At 35.2% G+C, this 22,871-nt stretch overlaps 1 protein-coding gene across 1 annotated transcript; it reads right to left on the bottom strand.

Moving 5' to 3' along the window:
- Positions 1–20,361: 20,361 nt before the first annotated feature.
- LOC132289134 (translocator protein homolog) lies at positions 20,362–21,133 on the bottom strand. The gene has a single exon (XM_059789912.1). It carries the CDS (start codon positions 21,048–21,050, stop codon positions 20,484–20,486), a length of 567 nt encoding a protein of 188 aa, XP_059645895.1. The 5' UTR covers positions 21,051–21,133; the 3' UTR covers positions 20,362–20,483.
- Positions 21,134–22,871: the final 1,738 nt, after the last annotated feature.

The following is a 22,871-nucleotide window of genomic DNA, read 5'->3' as shown; positions in this document are numbered from 1 at the left end:
ATTTTCCTATGCCACGTCGTTATTTAGACAGTTCGTCCTTGAGTGTCTTAGTTGGCCGCAAAAGAAACAGTTTCCTTCGCCCTCAACATACATTGCCTTGTTTCCTTTAATCTTTTGGATGCCCATGTTTTGTGCTAGCCTGGTCCTATTATCATCCTTCTTCTTTTCCTTTGCCCATCCACTTGGGCTTAGAAGAAGACGGTATAGACTAGGTTAAATTGATAGGAATGCCTATACTCTTGATTATCCCTTTATATGTTACCAACTTTATAAAAAAATCAGCGAGTGTAAACTCAAACAGGTTCCTTATTTAGTTCACTCTAAAAGAGTCGAACGAGTTTGGAAATAAGGCAATAATCATGTCATCTTGAAATTTACCACCCAAGTTAGCCCCATTGATCTCCAGTTTAATTTTAAATAGTAAACAATCATGTTCAAAATACGATCTCTTACTGGAATTCCTTAAGCTATCTCAATGGTATTCAAGTCTGACACAGTACTAAGGCATACACTGTATCTAATCTCACCAAAACATCTCATTGATATTTAACATAATGTTTGAAGAAAATAAAATAATGCAAATGTTAACTTTGGAGCATATTCGAAATAAATTCTAGAATATTGTACCAAGTCATATCATTTGTCTTATTTCACTTATTAAAAGCATTAATGTCAAATTGGGTATCTTAAAGTAAAAGGATTAGATATAGGAGTAGTAAATACATTTTGTACCCAAGTTGTGAGTAAAATATCTAAGTTCCTTTTTTTTAGTCCATATAAATGAGGTCCAGTTGCATTGAATATATTTAGCAAGCAAATTAAATAGATTAGACATAAAATCTGAAAATAAATGCATTCATACAATAAATAAGGTGAATTATTCATACTATCATGCATATTTAAAATTAAAATAAGTTTGTCAACCACATAGTATAACAAATCTCAATAGAATAAGAATTCAATATCACTATTGGTGAACAATCCATTTTAATTAATATGGGTCCCTCAACTCCATAGCATAATAAATTACACAATCAATACATCAATAACTTATCATGATGGAGGAGTTCATTATTATTATTGTTGAGATTCATTTGCTATTAGGCGAGCACTTCCATTAAAATAATATGTGAGTCCCTTAACCACTTTGCATGAAAAATTAAATAACCAATACGCCAATAACTTATTTAATTGGGAAAGTTCATTATTACTATTGGCGGGCAAATCCCATCATTTTCATATCTCTTAAGACAATGTCTTATCTATATATATGAAATGATTTCCGATTATGTTTAGCCTTTCTAAAATCACCTAGTGTAGATCACTCTATTTGGGAGCTAACACTATTGATTTTAGATTGAGTGTATAATGTTATTAATACTCCAATGAAAAATAAAATATTAAATATCTTGTCATTGTAATCTAAACTCTTTAAATCATGCGTGGGTCCTTATTTTTAAAGATCTAATTACAATGAACATTTAATATTTTTATTTTCATGAGACAACCATTCTTGTAATATTAAGACTCTTCAAATCATGTGTGGAGCCTTATTTTTAAAGATCTAATTACAATGGTTATAATAACGAATGCCATGGGGTAATATAAAAATCCCCGCTCCCACTCAAATTTTAATCATTCATAATTAGAGTTTTTCATTTATTCAAGTACATGATATGATGCATGCAAAACGCCTTGATTTTAATCCAATTAAATTTAGAAAATATTCAAACTTTAAATGATTCACTAATATTTAATTTGAGGTACACCTTTTTAAAAAATAAAATAATTTTCCATTTCCCTTGGAGTGCCCTCAAATAATTAGTAATCAAATCCAATTAATTTTTATAATTTAATTAATATAAATCAAGTCATTTAAATAAATATCATGGATCCAACGCATGAATAATAATTAATTAACAATTATCTATTTCATGCATTTCATACATCATATAAATAAATAAATGACAGATAAAGCAAATAAAATGGCCAATGGATTTAGCTTTTATCATTTAATTCCTCTAATAATTGCACGAGGGTCCTCTATCGACTTGCAAACACCTGCAGGAAGCTGGTACGCACTAGAGATGCAAAACAGCGTTTAGGACACGCCCGAAAAAGGTAGGGTTTTGGCCGAAGATTGAAGGTCGGACCAAGGAAGACGGAAGAAGGGTTGCTCGTGGGTTGAACCAAGGGCAACAAAGGAGTTAAGAACAGTCAAGGAATTGCCAAAAAATCTAGGAAGACGATGTTGAGTAATTTTAATCCGAAATCTCAAAGGCAAGTTGTTTCTCTTACTCTTTCCCCTTGACTTGTGTTCTATACAAGACTAGGTAATCTCCATGAATTAATCGGATATTAAAATTTATATCGTATGCATTGATAAGCGCCGAATATTGCATATTCAAGCGCCCTTAGTTGCATTAGTTAAGTCCATTATTTGATTATTTTATGTAGATTATCTTCATTTGCATTTTTTATTTATTTTCAGGTTTGTTTGCCAAAAAGGAATAAAAATGATGTTTTGATGAGTTCTTGAATATCAAAGTGTGCAATGCTGAAGTTTACAGCCTGGCAACAGTAGAGTTCAACTTTGCTCATCATTTTTGACCTAATAAACTTGAGAACTGGATTTCTATTAAAGCATGGAGTACTTAGAGCTTTGAGTTAGCCTTCCAAATCATCAAACGGTTCGTCATTTGGAGTTCGAAGCAGAAAGTTATGGCCTTTTTACCAAAGTAACTCAGAGCAGAACAAGTAGAAGAATGCAATCTGTTGCATCTTCGAGCGCTCGAAGAAGGACCTTCGAGCGCTTGAAATTCGGGCAGAATCACTTCGAACATCTTCGAGCGCTCGAAGCCTCTTCTTCGAGCGCCCGAAGGAACATGCAATCCCACTTGTGCCTTGATTCCCTCAACTTCGGATTTCCCTCTTTTATGAGTTGGTTGGAGATGTCTTTTGATGGGAATGGAGCCTTGTTTGGAGGAGGTTTGGTAGGCTTATTGTCTACAAAAAGATAGGGGAACCAAGAGATTAGATATCATCACATATATCTTGCAAGATTTTTAGAGAGAGAAAAGGGAGAAGAGGATAGAGTTCTTGTGGCTAGAAAGGTGGAGCTCGAAAATGGAGGGAGCTCTGAAGTTTCTTCCTTCTTTTAAGGCATCCATGGGTAACTAACTCCTCCTCTAGGGAGGTGATGGAACCCCTCATTGTAAGCATGTTCTAATTTTGATTCTATTGTGGGGAAAATAATGTACTCTTGTGGTGATTCCATAATCTAGAACTTTTACTTGATGTAATGAACTGATTTTGATTTAATGATCATGTTGAATCTACTTTCTTGTCTTAGAATGTATGTTTTCATGGTTGTATGGTTTACATTTTCATGGTGACAATGAAGATGAGATTTTTGGAATGGTTTTAATGGCATGTTGTTGAGAGATTTGATAGGCCATAACTTAGGTTCTTCCTTTGATGGCTTATTCTTAATTCTTAGCTTCATGTGCTCTTAGCATGTGATTGATGACTTGACAATTTCTAGCTTAGTGAACATGTCCAAAATTACACTTTAGTTTAGGTAGTTGAGCATGTAAAATCTTTGATAAATTGTTCTTATTTATTGATTTCATGAATCCTTTGAAGGTAATGTAGTAACCTTGAGTAACTACTTATCATAGCCATATATTTATGTTGTTTTCCCCCGAATGAATCATAGTCTAGCATGTTTATATTGTAGGTGGTGAAGTTGTTTCCCTAGCCCTCTCTATCTAGATCTCCTTCCTTTACATTCCTTGCAATTTACTATTTTATACATTCCTAAATTCATAGTTTAAGTGACAACCCAACAAATCCTCTATAAACCCCCTTATCATTCTAAAAGATGATTTTAGACACTTAGGTTGCCATAGACTAGCAGTCCCAGTGGTTCGACTTACCCGACCAATAGCCCTATTTTACAGTGATTTATGCTATTGCAAAACGGGTTGACTTATAATTGTAATTGATCCGTCAATCAATTTTTGGCGCTGTTGCCTGGTGCGCCTCTTTTACCAGAATCTCACTTGTCCTGAAGGGCCGCCCATCTCTCTCACCACATCCATTGATGGTGTTCCTTATTCCTTTACCTTGGCTGACATTATAGAAGTCTCCGGCTGTCCTCTGGAGTGCCCCGATGATATTGTAAATCGTGAGAATCTCCCTTTATATGAGGAGCCTGATAATTTAACTATGGAGCAGGTTGCTACCGCCATTTGCAATGTGGATGATCCTCATAGACCCCGGAGTTATACACTAAAATCCACCCTCCCTGAGCGCGTGTGGTTCTTTGATGCCATATTTAAGCACAATATCTGCCCCTTGGTGCACAACACCGAGCGCCGAGGTCTGATGTTACAGGCTTTGTATGCCCTGGACTAAGGCCAATGGATCTCTATTCCAGAGCTCATTTGGAGCCAATTTATACGGTACTGGGACGACTGCCTTAACGCCCAGCATCAACGGGCTCAAGCTTGGGCTTTGCCATTACCTTTCTTCATCACCAAGCTTCTGAAGCACAAAGGCTTCATTGTTCCTCCCCATGAAGAAAAGGGCAAAAAGATTCAAACTTTTACCATCCGACGTTGGAACAATGTTTTTGGCCATTCTCGGCCCCATCAGCCCACTGCTCCTCCATCTCCCCACTCTCCATCTCCTCATTTTTTCGAGGATGATCCCATGGCTGAGGATGCTGACTGGGAAGCGCCCCCTGTTGCCTCTCAGCAGGACCATGCTTTTCTGCGCGCTGGCATCGCCGGTATCCATGCTCGAATGGATCGTTTTGAGCATACCTTGGCAGACTACACTAGGACAGTCCGAAATGACTACTTGCGTGCAGAGGAAGACCATCGTGTTGCAGCTGAAGACCATCCTATAGCATGGGAAGAAAGGCGTGAAACCAAATCTCTCCTCAATGTTATCCTTGCCCGTTTTCCCCCTGGCCCGTAGTTTATTCGCTGTTCGTGATCCGCCTTTTATTCCCATGTTTATGTTTTTATTTTCTGTTGCTGTTCTAGTTTTTGAACTCGGGAATTTGTTTTTGTGATAGTTTATCTGGCTAGACATGATAGATTTTCAATTCCTTTTGTACTCATGTCCGCCTGCTTTTGAATGAAAATTCCCTCTTTGCTTTTATTATCTGTTCATTATTTTCTTTTAATGTTTCATTATTATTTTTGTCTTGTGTATTCCCATCTGTTTTTCTCAGTGTTCCCTTGCAAGTTGCACAATTTAAGTTTGGGGGCCTGTTTTTGTTGGACTTCCAATAAGAACTTTTTGTCACCTCGCCATGCACTGTCCTCCTTTTCTTGGTATTTTTGTTCTTGTTATTCTCTTTAATTTTCAATAGATGTTAGTTGTTGTCCCACATTGAGGACAATGTGTTATTCAAGTTTGGGGGAACAATATTGCATTTTTTGTAGTACATTTTTGTAAAGCAATGATAGTGTAATTTGAAACTTGTCGGAGATGAAGCTTATGTTTAATACCTTGTGTATAAAAGCAATTGTTGAGTTTTGAAAATAAAGAAAATTTGAAATGATCATGTGGATGAAATTTAGTCTGTATAAATATTTCAATTAGATTCTCGTTGGATTTTATACTCTTTTATACTTCACAATGCACAGATGCACACCGGAAACTTAACTGTGAGGCATGCAACTGGATTGACCTTAATTTTAATCTAGTTAATCTGAATTGATGAACCTAATGGATGAATACCTTTGGCATGATTAAAAAAAAAAAAAAAAAAAAAAAAAAAAAAAAAAAAAAAGAAAAAAGAAAGATAATGACTAGCTTAAGTTCGTAGCCTGGCTGACTCGAGTTATTAAGCCCTAGGAGTATCTTTACACTTAGCACCCTAAAGCCGTCCGGTTTGGGAGTTGCTGGCCTAATGCTTGCTACATGGGTTAGTTAGAAAGCTTAAGGGGCTTAGGCATTACACGGTCATTCAAAAAATAATAAAATAAAATAATAATAATAATAATAATATAAAAAATAAATAAATAAACATGGTCCGTTGGAGTTCGTAGCCTTACCAATTCAAGCCATTAATCCCTAGGAGTGTCTCTACACTCAACACCTTAAAGCCATCTGGTTTGGGAGTTGTTGGCCTAACGCTTGCTAAATGGATTGGTTAGAAAGCTTAAAGGACTTCAGCATTGCACAACCATTTTATGTATCATTTTTGAGTTATAATAAATTGTCAGCAAGCAACAAAAGTTGTTTTGTAAATAAATTCATGCCTTAGTGACTTCATTAAAAGGGGAATTCAATGATTTGAAGACTTGTGTCTTGAATTTGGAAAAAGAAAGTAAAAGTTGCATATTGAGAATCTAATCCACTTTCACTGAAGTTAGAGTTGATTTCCATTCAAGAGATGACAATTGAGTTATTTATATAAACTAGGATGCTGATGCATGTATGTTGAAACGTGTTTAGCAAACTTTTGTATCAATGCTTCATATATGCATGGTAGTCTGCTTAATGACCCCGTCTCCAGTCCTTTGTTTATTTCAAGTTGTATTTGAGTTATGTATGTATTTCATTTTACCATGGTTGATATTTTTGTGGTAGCATTCCCATGGTTGTCATTTCATTAAGTTTTTCATTTTGGTTTTGCTAAGGGACTAACAAAATGTAAGTTTGGGGGTGTGATAAGTGCCGAATATTGCATATTCAAGCGCCCTTAGGTGTATTAGTTAATTCCATTATTTGATTATTTTATGTAGATTATCTTCATTTGCATGTTTTATTTATTTTTAGGTTTGTTTGCCAAAAAGGAATAAAAATGATGTTTTGATGAGTTCTTGAATATCAAAGTGTGCAATGCTGAAGTTTACAGCCTGGCAGCAGTGGAGTTCGACTTTGCTCGTCATTTTTGACCTAACAAACTTGAGAACTGGACTTCTATTAAAACATGGCGTACTTAGAGCTTTAAATTAGCCTTCCAAATCATCAAACGGTTTGTCATTTGGAGTTCAGAGCAGAAAGTTATGGCTTTTTTACCAAAGTAGCTCAGAGTAGAACAAGTAGAAGAATGCAATTTGTTGCATCTTCGAGTGCTCGAAGAAGGACCTTCAAGCGCTCGAAATTCGGGCAAAATCACTTCGAACATCTTCGAGCTCTCGAAGGAACATGCAATCCCACTTGTGCCTTGATTCCCTCAACTTCGGATTTCCCTCTTTTATGAGTTGGTTGGAGATGTCTTTTGATGGGAATGGAGCCTTATTTAGAGGAGGTTTGGTAGGCTTATTGTCTACAAAAAGAGAGGGAAACCAAGAGATTAGATATAATCACATATATCTTGCAAGATTTTTGGAGAGAGAAAAGGGAGAAGAGGATAGAGTTCTTGTGGCTAGAAAGGTAGAGCTCGAAAATGGAGGGAGCTCTGAAGTTTCTTCCTTCTTTTAGGGCATCCATGGGTAACTAACTCCTCCTCTAGGGAGGTGATGGAACCCCTCATTATAAGCATGTTCTAATTTTGATTCTATTGTGGGGAAAATAATGTACTCTTGTTATTTTTCTTGAAAATTTTATTTTTACTTGTTACCATTAAACTTAGCTTAAATTGTTAGGAGAATTCTCTAAATCAGATATGGCTAATAATGGTGATAATCCAAATGGGGCACATGTGCCACAAGTACCTGTTCCTCCACCACAACCACAATTGAGGGATCATGATGAGCGCTGAAAAGTATTCAATTAAACCCCTTAAGCTTAAGTATTCTAGGACCTTTATCTATCTTATTTTTTCGTCTTAGGCTAATTTCATGTTATTGCCCTTTTTAGGTACTTATCCTAAAAATAAGTTAATTCAGTCAAATAAGAGCTTAAAAGAAGTAATCCCAAGCTGAATAGAATAAAGGAGCAAAGCGGAAGCAAAGTGTGGAAAATCAGCAAGTTCGATCGATCTCAACATTCCTTCGATCGATCAGAGCAACATTGATCTGGACATATCAAGATGGATCCAAGCAATTGTCCTTATCCAAAAGATCTAACCATCTTCGATCGATCCAACATTTCTCAGATCGATCGAAATTATTCGATCTTATCCACACCTACCACCCCACCTACCACTTTTGTCTCTTTTCCAAAATATCCTGAAATATCTCAGAGATTTGTCTTTATTCAAAAAGGTGCCACCAAGGATAATCGATCTCTACAGCATTCGATGGATCTCACCTCAATTCGATCAATCTCAACATAGTTCGATTGATCGAACCTCCTCAAGTCCGAAATAAAATAAATTCCAGCTCATTAAAAGTTGGCTCATGGTGCAATCATTGCAAGGACCCTAGTGCACGAATCCAGACCATTGGGTATGACACTTGAGCCTCCTATATAAGGATTTTGAGCCATTCATATCAAAGGATCTACATATCTTCAATACACATATCATATCTCATATCTTGGAGAGGAGGCTAGAGACTAGAGAGCTTTTACACATCTTTGGGAGTTCTTCCATTCTTCTAGGGTTTCCATCAAGAAAGAGGTCATTCCTACCATGGAGATAGCCCTTGAGGGTTGGATGACTACTTCAATGAGTGGCTAGACATCTACTTAGGGCTAGAGTAGCCCCTAAGTTTGCTTCCTAGACCTAGTGTTTTATATATTTTTGGGGATTTGCTTGTAATAAATATTTTGATCTTGGATTTATATATATATCTTGTGGTTTCTACTTGATGTGTATGGATTAATGCTTTTAATTGATTATCTACTTCTAACCATATGTCTATTTATGCTAGAATTTATTTATAATGTGCTTTTCTCTAGATTTAGTGGAGTTTATACATGTCTATGTGTATGGATGAAGTTAATCTATAGATAGTGAAAACATAGTGCTTAATTGAACACTCTTGTAATTTATTTGATGGTTCACACTTGTTTCTTGATGGATTGTGCCACACCTTTAGCTTACTTAGTTTAATTTCCATGTCTTTAGTGTAGATGTACTGTAATTGCTTAGATTCTTAGATAGGTAGATAATCTATTCTTGTTCCTTGGTGTTCCATACTTATGAATGCAAATGGTGTATGCTTCTAGATAGTTGTGTGTGCATAAATTATGGTTTCATTGAATGGATTTTGGTCTCATTTGATAGGTTGTGCTTTCCATTTGAATTGGCTAGACAATCTATACTTATTTGCCAACCATGCCTAGTTTCAACTAATGTCACACACACACACACAAGTAACAATTCAATTTCCCCATTAATATACAATTGCTAGTGTCTAGTGAAGTCAAGCTTAGTGGTGAGCTCTAGTACCCCAAGTCCTCTCCTCTATATCTTTTTCCCAACATTCTAAATTGTTACCTTTTACGTGCTTTAATTTCAATTGCATTGTAGTTTAATCAACCAAACAAACCATCTTTTGATCATTTGACCTACTAACCCTATACATTTTTTCCATTGTAAACACGCCCACAATCCCTTGAGACGATCCCTACTCACCCTAGCTATATTTTTAGTTAAAGGTAGTAGTGGCTTTTATAAATTTAAAACTTGGCCACATTGCATACTCATACTCTTAGTGCATCTTTAAACGTTGGTGCCCGTGATAACCACCAGATCACTTCATTCCCACCTCATATACATCCCCTTATTGCTTTCAATTTCCACAATATGATGTAACCCACTTTGAGATTTAGTCAACTATGATCCAAATGCTTCCAACTTTTCACGGGTTTGCTATTGATGAATTTCTAGAATTATGTTCAACTACCAAGTTATCCACTCTCTGATGATGCTTTTAGGATAAGACTCTTCCAATTTTCTCTCAAGGACAAAGCTAGAACTTGGTTGTACTCCCTACCTCATAAATCCATAAGCATATGGGATAAGTTGCAATAAGAGTTCTTGAAAAAATACTACACTGTGGGTAAAACCACACAAATGAAAAGAGAGATCATAGCGTTCTCCTAAATCCCGGGTGAAACATTTCATGATACTTGGGAGAGATACAATGATCTTCTAAGAAAGTGTCAACGCCATGATATTGCTAAATGGCATTTGGTGCAAATCTTCTATGATAGATTACATGATCCACATAAGAACATGGTAGATGCTTCTAGTAATGGTGGTTTCCTTCATAAGAGCCTAGATGGCGTTTGGGAACTGTTTAAGGCCCTAAGTGAAAATTCTGTTCAACATGCTTCTTCCTCTAGGTCTAGGTCCACTCTTGTTATCCTTCAAGCTGAAAGTTTTTATGAAGTAGAAAAATATAGAGAGGTTGCCACTCAAATGGAAGTGTTGAATCGAAAGTTTGACCAAGTCTTATCAGCTTTCAGTACTCTTAGTTCTTCTCAACATTCCTCTTTGCCAAAGGAGGTGTGTTCTGTCTGCGCTTGTCCATCTCATTATGCTGTCAGTTGTCCTCTCTTGGGTCAATCTTTTAAAAATCCACAAGTGTAAACCAATGCTACATTCTCCAGTTCGGGTTATAATTCGAATTCCAATATTTATAACCCTGGTTGGAGAGATCATTCCAATTTATCATGGCAGAATCAAAGCCAAGGCAATATTGTTCCCCAATCTCTGGGACAGTACCACAATTCATCCAATCATTTGCTAAATAGTTCTTTCAATCAATCTTCTATCTACTATGATCCTCAATTTAAGAATCAAGCTAATCCAGATCTTCCTCCTCCTGAGAATTGGTCTGCATTTGAAGATAATGTAATGGCTGTACTTAGCAACCTTAAGTCTAACAATGAATTGTTGTATTCCCATTCTCAATCTATAGTTAAGCTAGAAACTCAAGTTGGGCAAATATCTGCTCAAGTTGGGGAAATAGTAAAAGTGTTGAATCAAAAAGAGGAAGGGAAATTTCCAAGTCAGCCAATAGCAAATCCAAATAGGCAAACTTACATGATTGATGAGACTACTCCTTCAAGTTCTCATCATGGGCAAGTTAATGTCATCACTACTTTAAGGAGTGGAAAAATCATTGATAATCAAGTTGAGAAAAAATAGGTAGAAAAAAAGAAGCATAGCATTCCCACTAATCCCATTCTTCCAATTCCACATCCCACAGATGTTCCCTCACATCCTACTCCATCAAGCTCCAAAGGAGTTGAAGGTGAAGTCACTTCTTCATCTACTCCCAACCTTGAGACAGCTTATGAGCCAAACGCACCTTTTTCCCGAACGTCTCAAGGGACTCTCATACTTTGGTAAGCAAGGAGAGAAAATCCAAGACATGATGGATGTCTTCAAACAGGTAAAAGTCAATATTCCTCTCCTAGATGCTATCAATCAAATCCCTGCATATGCTAAATTTCTAAAAGACTTGTGCACTCAAAATAGAAAATCAAAAAGCCAAGTCTCTAAGAAAATCTATCTCACTGAGCAAGTTAGTGCAATCATTCAACATAGCACTCCTCCTAAATTCAAAGATCATGGTGCTCCTACCATTTCGTGCATCATTGGAAATAATGTGATAGACCGAGCACTTCATGATCTTAGAACGAGTGTTAATCTTCTTCCTTACTCGGTGTATGAGTAATTAGGCTTGGGAGAGCTTAAACCCATGTCAATGGTGTTGCAACTTGCTGGTCGATCTAACCACGTTTGATAATTGAAGATGTTCTCATTAAAGTGGACAAATTTTATTTTCCGGTTGACTTTCTTGTCCTGGATGCAGAACCTATCCATGATCCTAATAGATATATTCATGTAATCCTCAGTCGTCCATTCTTGGCTACAGCGAATGCCAACATTAACTGTAGGACTGGGGCTATGGATATTTATTTTGGGAACATGAGGTGTTCCGAGTGAATTATTTCAGCTCCACGCTTTCTTTCCTTTAAATCAAAAGCTTAAATTAAACATCTTCAATGCCATTCCATATTCCTCAGAGAAAGATGAGTGCTTCTTTATTAATGTCATTGATGAGGATTCAGTCACCATCTTTCCAACAAAAGATCTTCCTCCTTTGATTTTGAGTCCTCCTTGTCCTTCTTGTGAGTCTTCTCAGAAACTTAAGCCTAAGCCACCACCAGATAAGCTTGAGTATTCTTTCTTGGGTCTTGATGGAATAACATTGGTTCCTCCTGTTTTGAATTTCTTAATCACCCATAAGACTGGTTTTGGGAAGAGGGAGGTAGTTGAGTTGTTGGATACAAGCTAGGGAATGGTACAGTCGAGCTAGCGACGTTAAACTTAGCAAGCTGTCGAACTATCGACGTTAAACTTAGCACTTGTAGGTTTATACTTTAGTTTGTTTTGATTTATTTTCTTTTTCTTTTTCTTCAGTTTATTTTGTTTTCTAGGTTTTTAATTTATTTATGTATTTTTCTTTTATTTTTAGATTAGGTTAGTTTAAGTTTGTTTTAGTTATAAAAAATAAAAATAAAAATGAATTGTGCATAATGATATATATCTGTTTTACTCTATATACTTGGTACTCTGATGTGTGTTGAAGTGTGATTGTTTTGTCAGGTACTAAGGACCAAGTTTGGGGGTGAGAAACCTATTTTTGCCCTTCTGTGCTATAATTCATGACCTTTGCTGGTTCTGTGTATTTGGTAATATCTTTCTAACTCTACATCTATTTTCACACATTGAGGACAATGCGCACATTAAGTTTGGGGGTAACGAAGTGTCCTTCAAAATTTTAATATTGATATATTGTGCACAAGGGGATGCAATTTAACTGTTTAAGCATAATTTTGAGTCTGTTGATTGTTGTGATATCTATATGTAGTCTGATATTAGTTAAAGATGGCTTGTAGGCTAAATTAATGTTAAAAGGGAATTTTCGAAAAAAAATTTAAATCAGTTAGTGGCCTGTGGTCCACTTTTTCAGGATAATTATTGTTTTATGATTGAGATATCTAAAATACTTCACTTTGCACATATTCACACTTACATGAATTCTGTTGGGTATAAACTAGAAGTCTTGTTTTGTTTTGTGATAGACTGAGATGAGTAGGTGAATTTGATGATTTTGATAACCAAGGTATAAAAAAATATAGAAAGGAAAGAAAGAATTGGTATGTATGCATTAAAAATAAAAAATAAATTATTCTTCAACAATGTAAAAAAAAAAAATGAAAAAAAAAAATTGAAAAAAAGAAGTAGAAAATGGTCAAGTTCAGGTCTATACCTAGATTGCTTGAGCAATTAAGTCCTTAAGGGTCTGTTCTGACACCCAATGCCCTAAGACCATCTGGTTTGGGAGTCATTGGTTGAAAGCTTGTTACATAAGGGATTTAAGTTGTCTAGATTACTTGAACAATTAGGTCCGGAGGGGTGCTTTATCACTTAATGCCCTAAAACCGTCTGGTTTGGGAGTCATTGGCCGAAAGTTCGTTACATGGGTGATTTAGAAAGCTCAATAAACCTAAGCATTACACAGTATCCTTTTTGAAAAATACATACCTGAAGAAAATAAAAATAAAAAAATACCTTGGGAATTGGAATTTGAAAAGTTTGCCTGTAAATTGAGGGATAGCATGGAATGAATATAAGTATGGATAATAAGCTACATGTTTAAAACTGTGAGTTCACTATAAAAAGGATTTTGGGGATTGAGATTGTTGAATAAATTATTAAACTAATATATGGAGACCATGGTTACTAAATTGAGATTGAAGGTTTGAAATCTTTCCTGATTAATATAATTTGTTATACTTGTTATAATTAACTAACTGATGCATTGTTGGGACATTATAATATGAAAACGGGGTTGAATGAGCTTATCGTCCAATTAAGGCACTAATTTGAGTAGTTTATGGGTATCTTTACTGGAAACCCTCACGAGACTATAACTCATCCACTAGGGGTAACCTAGGAGTTTAAAGGCTTGTTGTATAAGCTAAATGTAACCGTGATTCCCACGAAAGTGGCTTTTTAGTTCTGTATTTCTAAGGGACTAGCAATATTTAAGTTTGGGGGTGTGATAAGCACTGACTATTGAATATTCGAACCCTTAAATACGCATATGTTAAGGCCTAAAGTGATACATCTATCCTGTTTTATATTGATTTATGTTTATTTCATATTTTTAGGTATTTTTCCAAAGAAGCAGTTAAAACCGGGCTCTTATGATGAAAAGAATGATAAAGAAGTTTACCGAGTTGTTGTCGGTCATTCAAAGCAAGCCGAGAGTTAAAATGGTGAATTTTGGAGATTTTCAAGTTCAGAAGCTCGAGCCTCAATTCTATGGCTCGAGCTCAGCAGAAAAAGACAGGAAATTCCAAAGGCAAGAAAGCTCGAGCTTTGATCTTCAGAGCTCGAGCCCAACTTAAAGGTGCTCGAGCCTTTGCCTAAGAGCTCAAGCACATAATGAGTCAGAATGTGAAAAGTTTATTTAAGTCCCAGACCTTGTGCCAAGCTTTATGGATTTAGCCCACAGCCGCAGAGTTCGAGCCCAACACCTTGGGATCGAGCAACATAAAGGAGGGATCGAGCACTATCAATAAAAAGACGTTTCGGACAAATTTTGTTCCCAGAGCTTGAGCCCAACTCAGAAAACTTGAGCACAACCACTTAGGGCTCGAACATTGCTGAAAACTCTGGACCTACTTCAGTATTTTAGGTATAACTTTTGACTCGAAACTCCAAATTGAGCAAACTTAGTGGCTATGGAAAGACGATTCAGAGTCCGATGTTTTTGTATCTAATAGTAATCTCAAGATTCGCGCTCTAAATGGTTCAAAATTACGTTACAACATCATAATAAGTTGCTGACAGGTTAAACTCAAGCCCTGACTCTAGAGCTCGAGCTCTGACGTCCTGTGGGTTAAAAATACATGCGGGAATTATATAATTTGACTCCTCTTTGTTTCCTTATGGGCCCAATTGTTACCAAAAGCTGCAAAACCAATCCAAAGGGGATTGGGACTTGTTCTCCACTATAAAAGAAGAGGAGAAGACACATTAAGGGATCCATCCATCAACCCCTTATCTTATATATCTCTCTCACGGCGGCTTTTAAGGTTTTGAAGAAGAAGATTCAAAAGCAATTTTGGTGGTCCATGGCGATGAAGACCACAACAACACAGATGATACCTTGCGTCGTCATGAGTAGCTAATTCTTCTCTTAGGGCATTGATGTAACCCAATCCAAGTACTATAGTTTGATTGTTTATACTTTGGGAATTTAATAATTTATATACTTTGATTACATGATTTTGAGAAATTAAGCCAGCTTAATTGGTGTTTTAATGAATTAATAGTTTTTGAATAGTTATTACCTTGTCTTAGATATAACTGCTCATAAATTATTCTCAACCCATTCTTATTGGACGATATCTGGTGGAGCCGACATAAGAATGGAGATCATGTAATAGTGTTCAAACGTTTTTTCTTGAATGAACTCTTTCATAATCTATACTTAGGGAAAACGAGTTATACTGCAACATTAGTTAGAAGTAGGCAGGCGGATAATTCGTGCCAACTTTTGATAGGTTATAGTTAGCTAAGTTCAATGAAACATCTTTCTTTAAAATCGAATTAAATAAATGTTTGAGTTTAATTCATATGATATATAAATTGTTGAAATCCCAAGATTGAACAGTTGACCATAGTATGAGGTTCGTGGTGAAGTCAATCCCTAAGTATTTCTTCGCTTGATCTCAATCCTTTTATTCCGTTTATTTTCTTTTATATTATTGAATTGCATCACAACATAACAAATTAATCAAATCCTCTTTCTAAATTAAAATAGTATTAATTGAAGATTCGATAAACCACCACAGTCCTTGAGGTTCGACACCCTCAACATAGCCCTATCCTACAAGGATTCGTTCTATCACAAGTGGTATCTTATTATTGATAAATAAAAACACACATCAGGCACTATTGCTGGCACCGCTGCTGGTTGTGTCTAACATGGAAGGTGACATGGCACTACTACTAGCACTGTTGTTGGCTGTGTCTGACATGGCAAGTGACGTGGCACTAATGCTGGCACCGCAATTGATCATATCTGAAGGTGAAGAACTGACGAGGCAGAATTACAGTGCTATTGTCATGTAACTACGTTGATACATCTTAGAGGCTGATTAGGCGGCCAAATAAAGTTTTGCTGATTATGAACTTAAAATTGAAGGTTCCGCATCAGTTTGAAGGTTGATCGCCGCCGAGGATGAGGCTAATGGTGCCATCCCTGGCGATGACTATGATAAATTGGTAAATTATTTACTAGTGATTGAAAAGCTCTGATACCATGTTAGAAATAAAAGAATGAAATATATGATATTGTATTGTATTGATGTAATGTGAATACATAAAGGTCCTATATATATATGAGAAGATTTGGAGTAGGTGATTGATGATCAAGTCATCTACATATGGTAACTAGGTAGGTAGAGGTATACATGGTAATTGGGTAAGTGTAGTTGTAATTCTGTAAGCCCTAATTTGTAGGTAAGGGATGTTTTAGTAGTTTTTTAATCTAATAACCCCCCTCAAACTCAAGGTGAGTATGAAACCAGGTTGAGATTGAAGATGAGATCATTAAAGCGATAATGGAGCGTGAAGACCACTTAAGGCACATTGAGGTACGGCGGCGCATAGGTGACGAATTTGTAAAGATTCACCACGTTGATGGTGCTTTGGAAGTGTATGATGACCATTGATGGCACATGGCGACGCGGTGACGGAGTTGTGAAGATCCGACACATTAAGGAGCGTGAGAGCGCATGATAACCACTAATGGCGTGGTAACGGAGTTAATCTGACACGTTGAGGTGCGGAATTACCGCTGTTGCACATCGAAGCGCATGGAAGAGTGTAAGAGACTGAAGTAGCAGTCTGAACCAAATAAGAAAAAGTCGAAGGAATCTAAAAATTAAGGAGCTCAAAGAGGCATCCTGTGTTATAGCCTATCCTAAGGGTCTGTCCTGTCCAGGATCCTGCACATAACAACCTGTGCTAGAAAATGTGACATTGAGTTTAAGGTCACATAAATGGCCAACTGAGATAAGATTTAAAATGAGTTTAGGGATGAGATATGTGTTAGGAAGAGTGAGGTAAGAAGCATAGTTCACTATCGCGATATTGGTCTAGGTATTGGTCGCGGTCGTGGTGCAATGGACTCAGGCAAATATCGGTGTAAACCGGCCAAACCGATCGGTTTGTAATGATATCGACAACAAACCATGATTAGAAATAAAGACTTGTCCAATGTGACTGTATTCATATTAGAGCTATTAGCAGTATGGATCTTAGATATATGTGAATCAGATGCTTTAGAAAATAATGCATTAGGACTAGAAGTCATATGATTACTAAAGGTAGAATCAAAAAACAAGAAGAACCTGAAGTGACCAATGAGAATGGCCTTAAAATTACTAATAGGAATAATATAGTGGGGGAGTCTGTATAGCAGCAATACAATGAGATAAAGTCATGGATTTCGCATTTGGGCCAATTGTTTCATGGTTTCTTGTTAGGACATTCACATTGAATATATATATATATCTGTGAGATATAAATTCTTTAATTGGCAAATTTCGATGTCAAAACAAGTCCGATCAAGTTGTAATTACAAGTTACCATATCAAGATCAAGATCGGCTGCGGAATTAGAACGTTGTTCAAAAATACTATACTGAGATCATCAAGAAAGGAAAGAATAACACTTTAGGAAGAAATCTAAAAAGGTTAGGACATGTTTCATAGTTGGTATATTTTCAGAAAATTCCAAAACAATGTTTTTACCTAGTTTCAGCCTTAGAATTCAAGTCAAGCATACTTGAACCGGTTCAAGAACCTTCAAAGTTGCTTCGAATTTTAACTGCCATTCTTGAACCAATTCAGCCTTTCTTGAACTTGTTCAAGGATCTTTTTCAGTTTTAGTAACTTTTGAAACATGTTCTAATTTCTTTCCTAGTTGGTTTAGAATTATACCAAAAGCCTTACACAGGAAATTTCCTTTATTTTCTGAAGGATTAGGTCTTTAAAAATTCTATATAAACCCTGATACACATCTAGGTTTATTACAGCTTTTGCATTATAACTTCATTATTCATAAAAACCTTAGAAAGATTATTTTTGCAGAAAATCCAAGTTGAATTCTCTGTTATCTTTCTAGAACATACACATAAACATAAGAGTGAGTTTAGAGTCTTGTTAAAATCCAGATCGTGATCAAAGTTTTGCATCTACAACGATAAAAAAAAATAAAAAAAATAGATCTAATTCTACATCGAATTCAAATATTGAAGAATAGAAGTAAAAGCGATCACACTTTGAAATGGTCAAAGCATTCGTGGAATATTGTTTGATCTATCTGCTACCCCTCTACAGAGATCAAGCATAAGCCTGAGGTCAAGTGTTGTTGGATTGGACGTCACAAAGCCGGATGATTGTCAGCTATTGGTGTTTGGTGGAACAATAGGGTGTGAGCTAAAATAAAAATTCAGTATACTTTGTTTTATACATATTGGATCAGTTTATTTTGGACTGCACAGTCCACGACGTTCCCACGCAAATAGTTGATCTATTTTATCAACTAGGATTTCCTCACTAAAAATCCTGGTATCATCTCTAACTCTTTACTTTGATTTATTTTATTTTGCATGTAATTAATTAATTAATTACTAAAATAAGTAAAGTTATAAAAACACATATTTATTTCTAAAAATACAAAACTTTCTAAATATTTCACTACGTACCACTCACATTATCTATCGTGTGGGAACATTCATTTTGAAAACCATTTGCTAGAGCAATAGCTCATAACCAATTCTGTGACACTGTGAAAAAACAATAGAAAACATTCTTTTATAAAGTTAGGTCGTAACTTCTATTGAGACAGAAGTATAAGAAATGTATATAGTCATATGTTTTGGTAAATATAACGTGTGAAATATGATTAATATACATCAACAATTACAGTTAGATTTTTTTTTAGTTTAGTTTAGTTTTTTTGTCATCATCTTGTCCGTAATCTCATATATACCAAAATATAATGGATCCACCTATATATCATTAAGGAACTTGCTATGATACCAAACATAAATCTAGGACCAAATTACATTGATAAATATGTTAGCATTTAAAATTAAATATATAATCATTAAAAAAAATAAAGTTTCAATTATACTTAGTTGCACACCAGATGAAAATCATCAAGAACAAAAATATCTATTATATTACGATGTGTTTCTATTTGGACAACCCCAATAAAAGTACAAAAATGTTTTTTGTAATATATACTTTTTGTCATTTTCTATAATATATAAATTAACTCTCTTTTCCAATGAATTTTAAAATAATTGACACAATTGGAAATGGCTTTTTTTATAAACTTATAAATTTAATAAAAAAAAGTTATATGTAGGTGTGCAATAAAAATTACTTGATATAAATTCTAGAACATTTTATACATTGGACATATCCTTAATTTACTACTTTGTGACATATCTTAACTCTGTCAAAAACTTATATCTTCTTCCTCCTCCTCATTTTTTTTTTTTTTTTTTTTTTTTTTTTGAGTGGTCTAATGTATAAATACATTCTTTTATGAAGCCATAAAAGATTTTACAAGATAATATATTTAGTTTAATTATTAAATTATTGTCACAAACACGAAAAAATTGAATCTAAAGAAAGAAATGAAGCTAGATGTTTATAAGCTAGATATAGAATTGAAAATATGCACGTGTATCATATTAGAAGAACTTACAATATCAAGATATGCATATTAATGTTGTTATAAAATAATTATAAACCCTTTTTAAAAAGATATAAGAAAAATGGATTTACATCAACTATTATTGTAACTTTCAACTTCAGCTAAAGAGATTATTAATGAAATGAAAAAAGAACTGTATTTTGAAAAAAGGTATAATTCATAAAATAAAAAATTAATGAGAATATAATAGACAAATCAACTTCTCGACCAAGAAATTAATTCATAACGTATTTTAACAATTCCAAAGATATAAATATATATGTTTTGTTTTGTTAACGTACAGATGATAATATAAGAATATATCAAAAAAATAATCTCTCTTTTAACACTGATGTTTTATATTTATGTTTAGAATTTAAAATTTAAAAGAGATTATACAACTAAAAAAAAAAACACTTCAATAAAAACGTTAGATTACATAATAAAAATTTAAAAATAAAAAATTTTAATATTCGTTTGCATTGCTTACAGCATTAGAAATGTTTTTTAAAGTTAAAATTAAATCAACGACATCAAAAATAAATAAAGAAAGAAAGAAACTAGTTATATTATATGATACTCTTTAATCAATGTTTAATACAAAATTTTGATTTTGCATCTCAAAAAATAAGAGGGATGGTTTTTAAATAAAAAAAAATTTACTATCCAATATTAATATATTAAATATTACCTTCAAGTACACAAACTAATTAATCTTTTTATTTCTTGTTTACTGAACAGAACACCTACTTACAAAACATGTCACTTTTTTTTTTCCTGAAAAAGAAACAAATAAAAAATAAAATAAAATAAAAACATGTCACATCAAAAGCTTAAGATTTACAATAGTCAAAAACCCAGCCCATGCCAAACAAGGCTTTACCAGATCACCAGCTATGGAATTCACCTCCCCAAAGATCCGAGAACACCCAACCAGAGTCCCAATTATCGCTAAACAAACCATCAACCCGACCCGAATAGCTCCCATCCCCAACACAATCGGACCCCAGGCCAGGGTCAGACCCAGTTGGGAGGCGTACAGGGCCAGAGCCATGGGCTTCCGGTGAAACCCACCATCAGCCCAGACAAGCCAGCCCGATAGGCCCATGAGTAAAGATGTGCCCATGCAGATCAAGTGCAGGGCCCACAAATTCGGGAACCAGAAGGGTTTTGCTAACGTGCTGTAGCTGTTACCTGAACCACCGTAAAAGGAGATGTTGGCGAGGGTGAGAGAGAGAGGCAGGACCACGGCTACAGCCAATGAACGGAGGCCACGTTTCGCCATGGCCATTCTCTTCTGTTTCCTCGTTTTGTTGTTGGTGGTGGTGTTCATGTTGTCTATGTCTGGGTCGCCTCTTGTTCGGTGTTTGAGGTTGTTGGGCGCCATGAGTGAGAGCGAGTTTAGAGAGAGAAATTTCTAGAGAGAGAGGGGGGGGGGTGAAGACAGAGAGAGAGAAGGGAAGCGTTGAAGCGATGAGGAGGAATTTCAGGTAAGTTTTTTATAGAGGTGAACGGGTTTTTCGCGTTGATCGGTTGGGCCTTTTGATGAGGTGACACGTGGCCGAAGGAGGCGGTGGGTAGTGGATGGTAAGTGTACACGTGGGTGAACAAGTGCCAGCGATGCATCAGGATTTGGTCAAAGTTTTCCATTTTTGATCTGTTGACATGACCGTTCATTGTGTGAAATGTGGATAGGGTTACACGTGGTAACATACTGCAATTGTACGTCTCTTCATACTCTTCCTAGGCTCTTCACTCTTGCGGCTCGTCTCTAATTTAGAAATGGGTTATTGTCCAAGTTCCGCCCCAGTAACCCTTGGATTAAGAAGCGACGCCCTTCTAATGTGCACCCAAAGTATAAGACGCACTATTCCTAACGATTTGTTTGGGAGTAAATTTTTCTCCCAATTTGAAAAATGAATTGGATTCTAGTTAAAATGGATATTATTTTTACATTTAGGTTGTAGGCTGTGTTCGGTTGTATACAATTGGAATTTTAAAATTAAAATTTGTAAAATTAAAACCGAACACAACCTTAGAATAATGTAAAAATAGAAACTCTAAACAAAGATTGAAAAAGAAGTCAAAAATTTTAAACACGGGTAACTATAGTTTATACCGCCTTCAAAAGATAATGGGGGGATTAAATTTTGATATTTATTGAAAATTAGATTAGAATTGTTACTCTGTTTGCATATGGATAGGATTTACTAGGGATGGGTAAATAATCCGTGAATTTGCGAATCTAATTCGATTCGTGCAGATTGGATCGGATTGCTACACTCATGGATTGGTGGCGAATTCAAAAAATTTGAATCCGTAGCTCACGGATCGAATCACGAATTGGGCTATCAAAATCTGATCCGATCCGATCCGTGAGTTCTATCTGCAAAATATATATATATATATATATATATATATATATTCAGAAAATGTATATAGTTAATCTAATTAGTTAATGATTATTTAATGGAATCTAATAATGTTATTAGTTAATGATCATTTAAATATATGAATTAATGTTGATAAATTGAAATTTTATCCAATGGTCTATGGTTAAAAAAATAAATAATATTGGGCAATTTAGAAAAAACTCTAATCCGCGGATTCGATCCAATCCGTCATTTCACAAATCCAATCCGTTATCCCACGGATTGGTGGTGAATTAAAAAAATTTCAATCCGTTAGGAGCGGATCGGATTATGATTGATGCCTAATCCGATTCGCGGCCACAACTAAGATTTACGTATGAGAACTCGAATGGATTAAAAGGAATAACTCTCTAAACATTCACATAAAAATCAACTCGTGATTTTCCTTTTTGAAAGAAGTTCATATAAAAAATAAAAATAAATAATAATAAAAAAAGGTCGAACTTGACTCGCTGAATAACGGAGAATCAAACCTCCCCCACAGTAGCAACTGGATTGAAGAAAAATTGCATCCATGTGTCCTATTGGGAAACGTGCAAGTTTTAAAAACTTTTTGAGAAATTTTCATACGTAAATCTTGACTCATCACATAGAAACAAGTTTTATGCAAAAATAAAATATGATGTATCATTTAATTAATAAATTAAATATTTATATCAAGGTTTGAGTAAACCTTAGATCTCTCCTCTAAAGTGAATGTTCTCACTTATTGTAGATCCCTTTACTAGATGCTTTTTTCTTGGATCTCCATCTTCTTGGTAACGGTCTTGCCTTTA

This window comes from Cornus florida, unplaced genomic scaffold, assembly GCF_030987335.1.
Source record: "Cornus florida cultivar Cherokee Brave unplaced genomic scaffold, ASM3098733v1 CherokeeBrave_3.0.0_Hap2_scaffold_171, whole genome shotgun sequence".
NCBI lineage: Eukaryota > Viridiplantae > Streptophyta > Magnoliopsida > Cornales > Cornaceae > Cornus > Cornus florida.
The sequence above is the reverse complement of the archived record's forward strand: the minus strand, read 5'-3'. Positions and strand labels throughout refer to the sequence as shown.

What these genes read in the sequence shown, in the direction of transcription:
- LOC132289134 (XM_059789912.1), bottom strand. Translation starts at nt 21,050, where the DNA reads ATGGCGCCCAACAACCTCAAACACCGAACAAGAGGCGACCCAGACATA.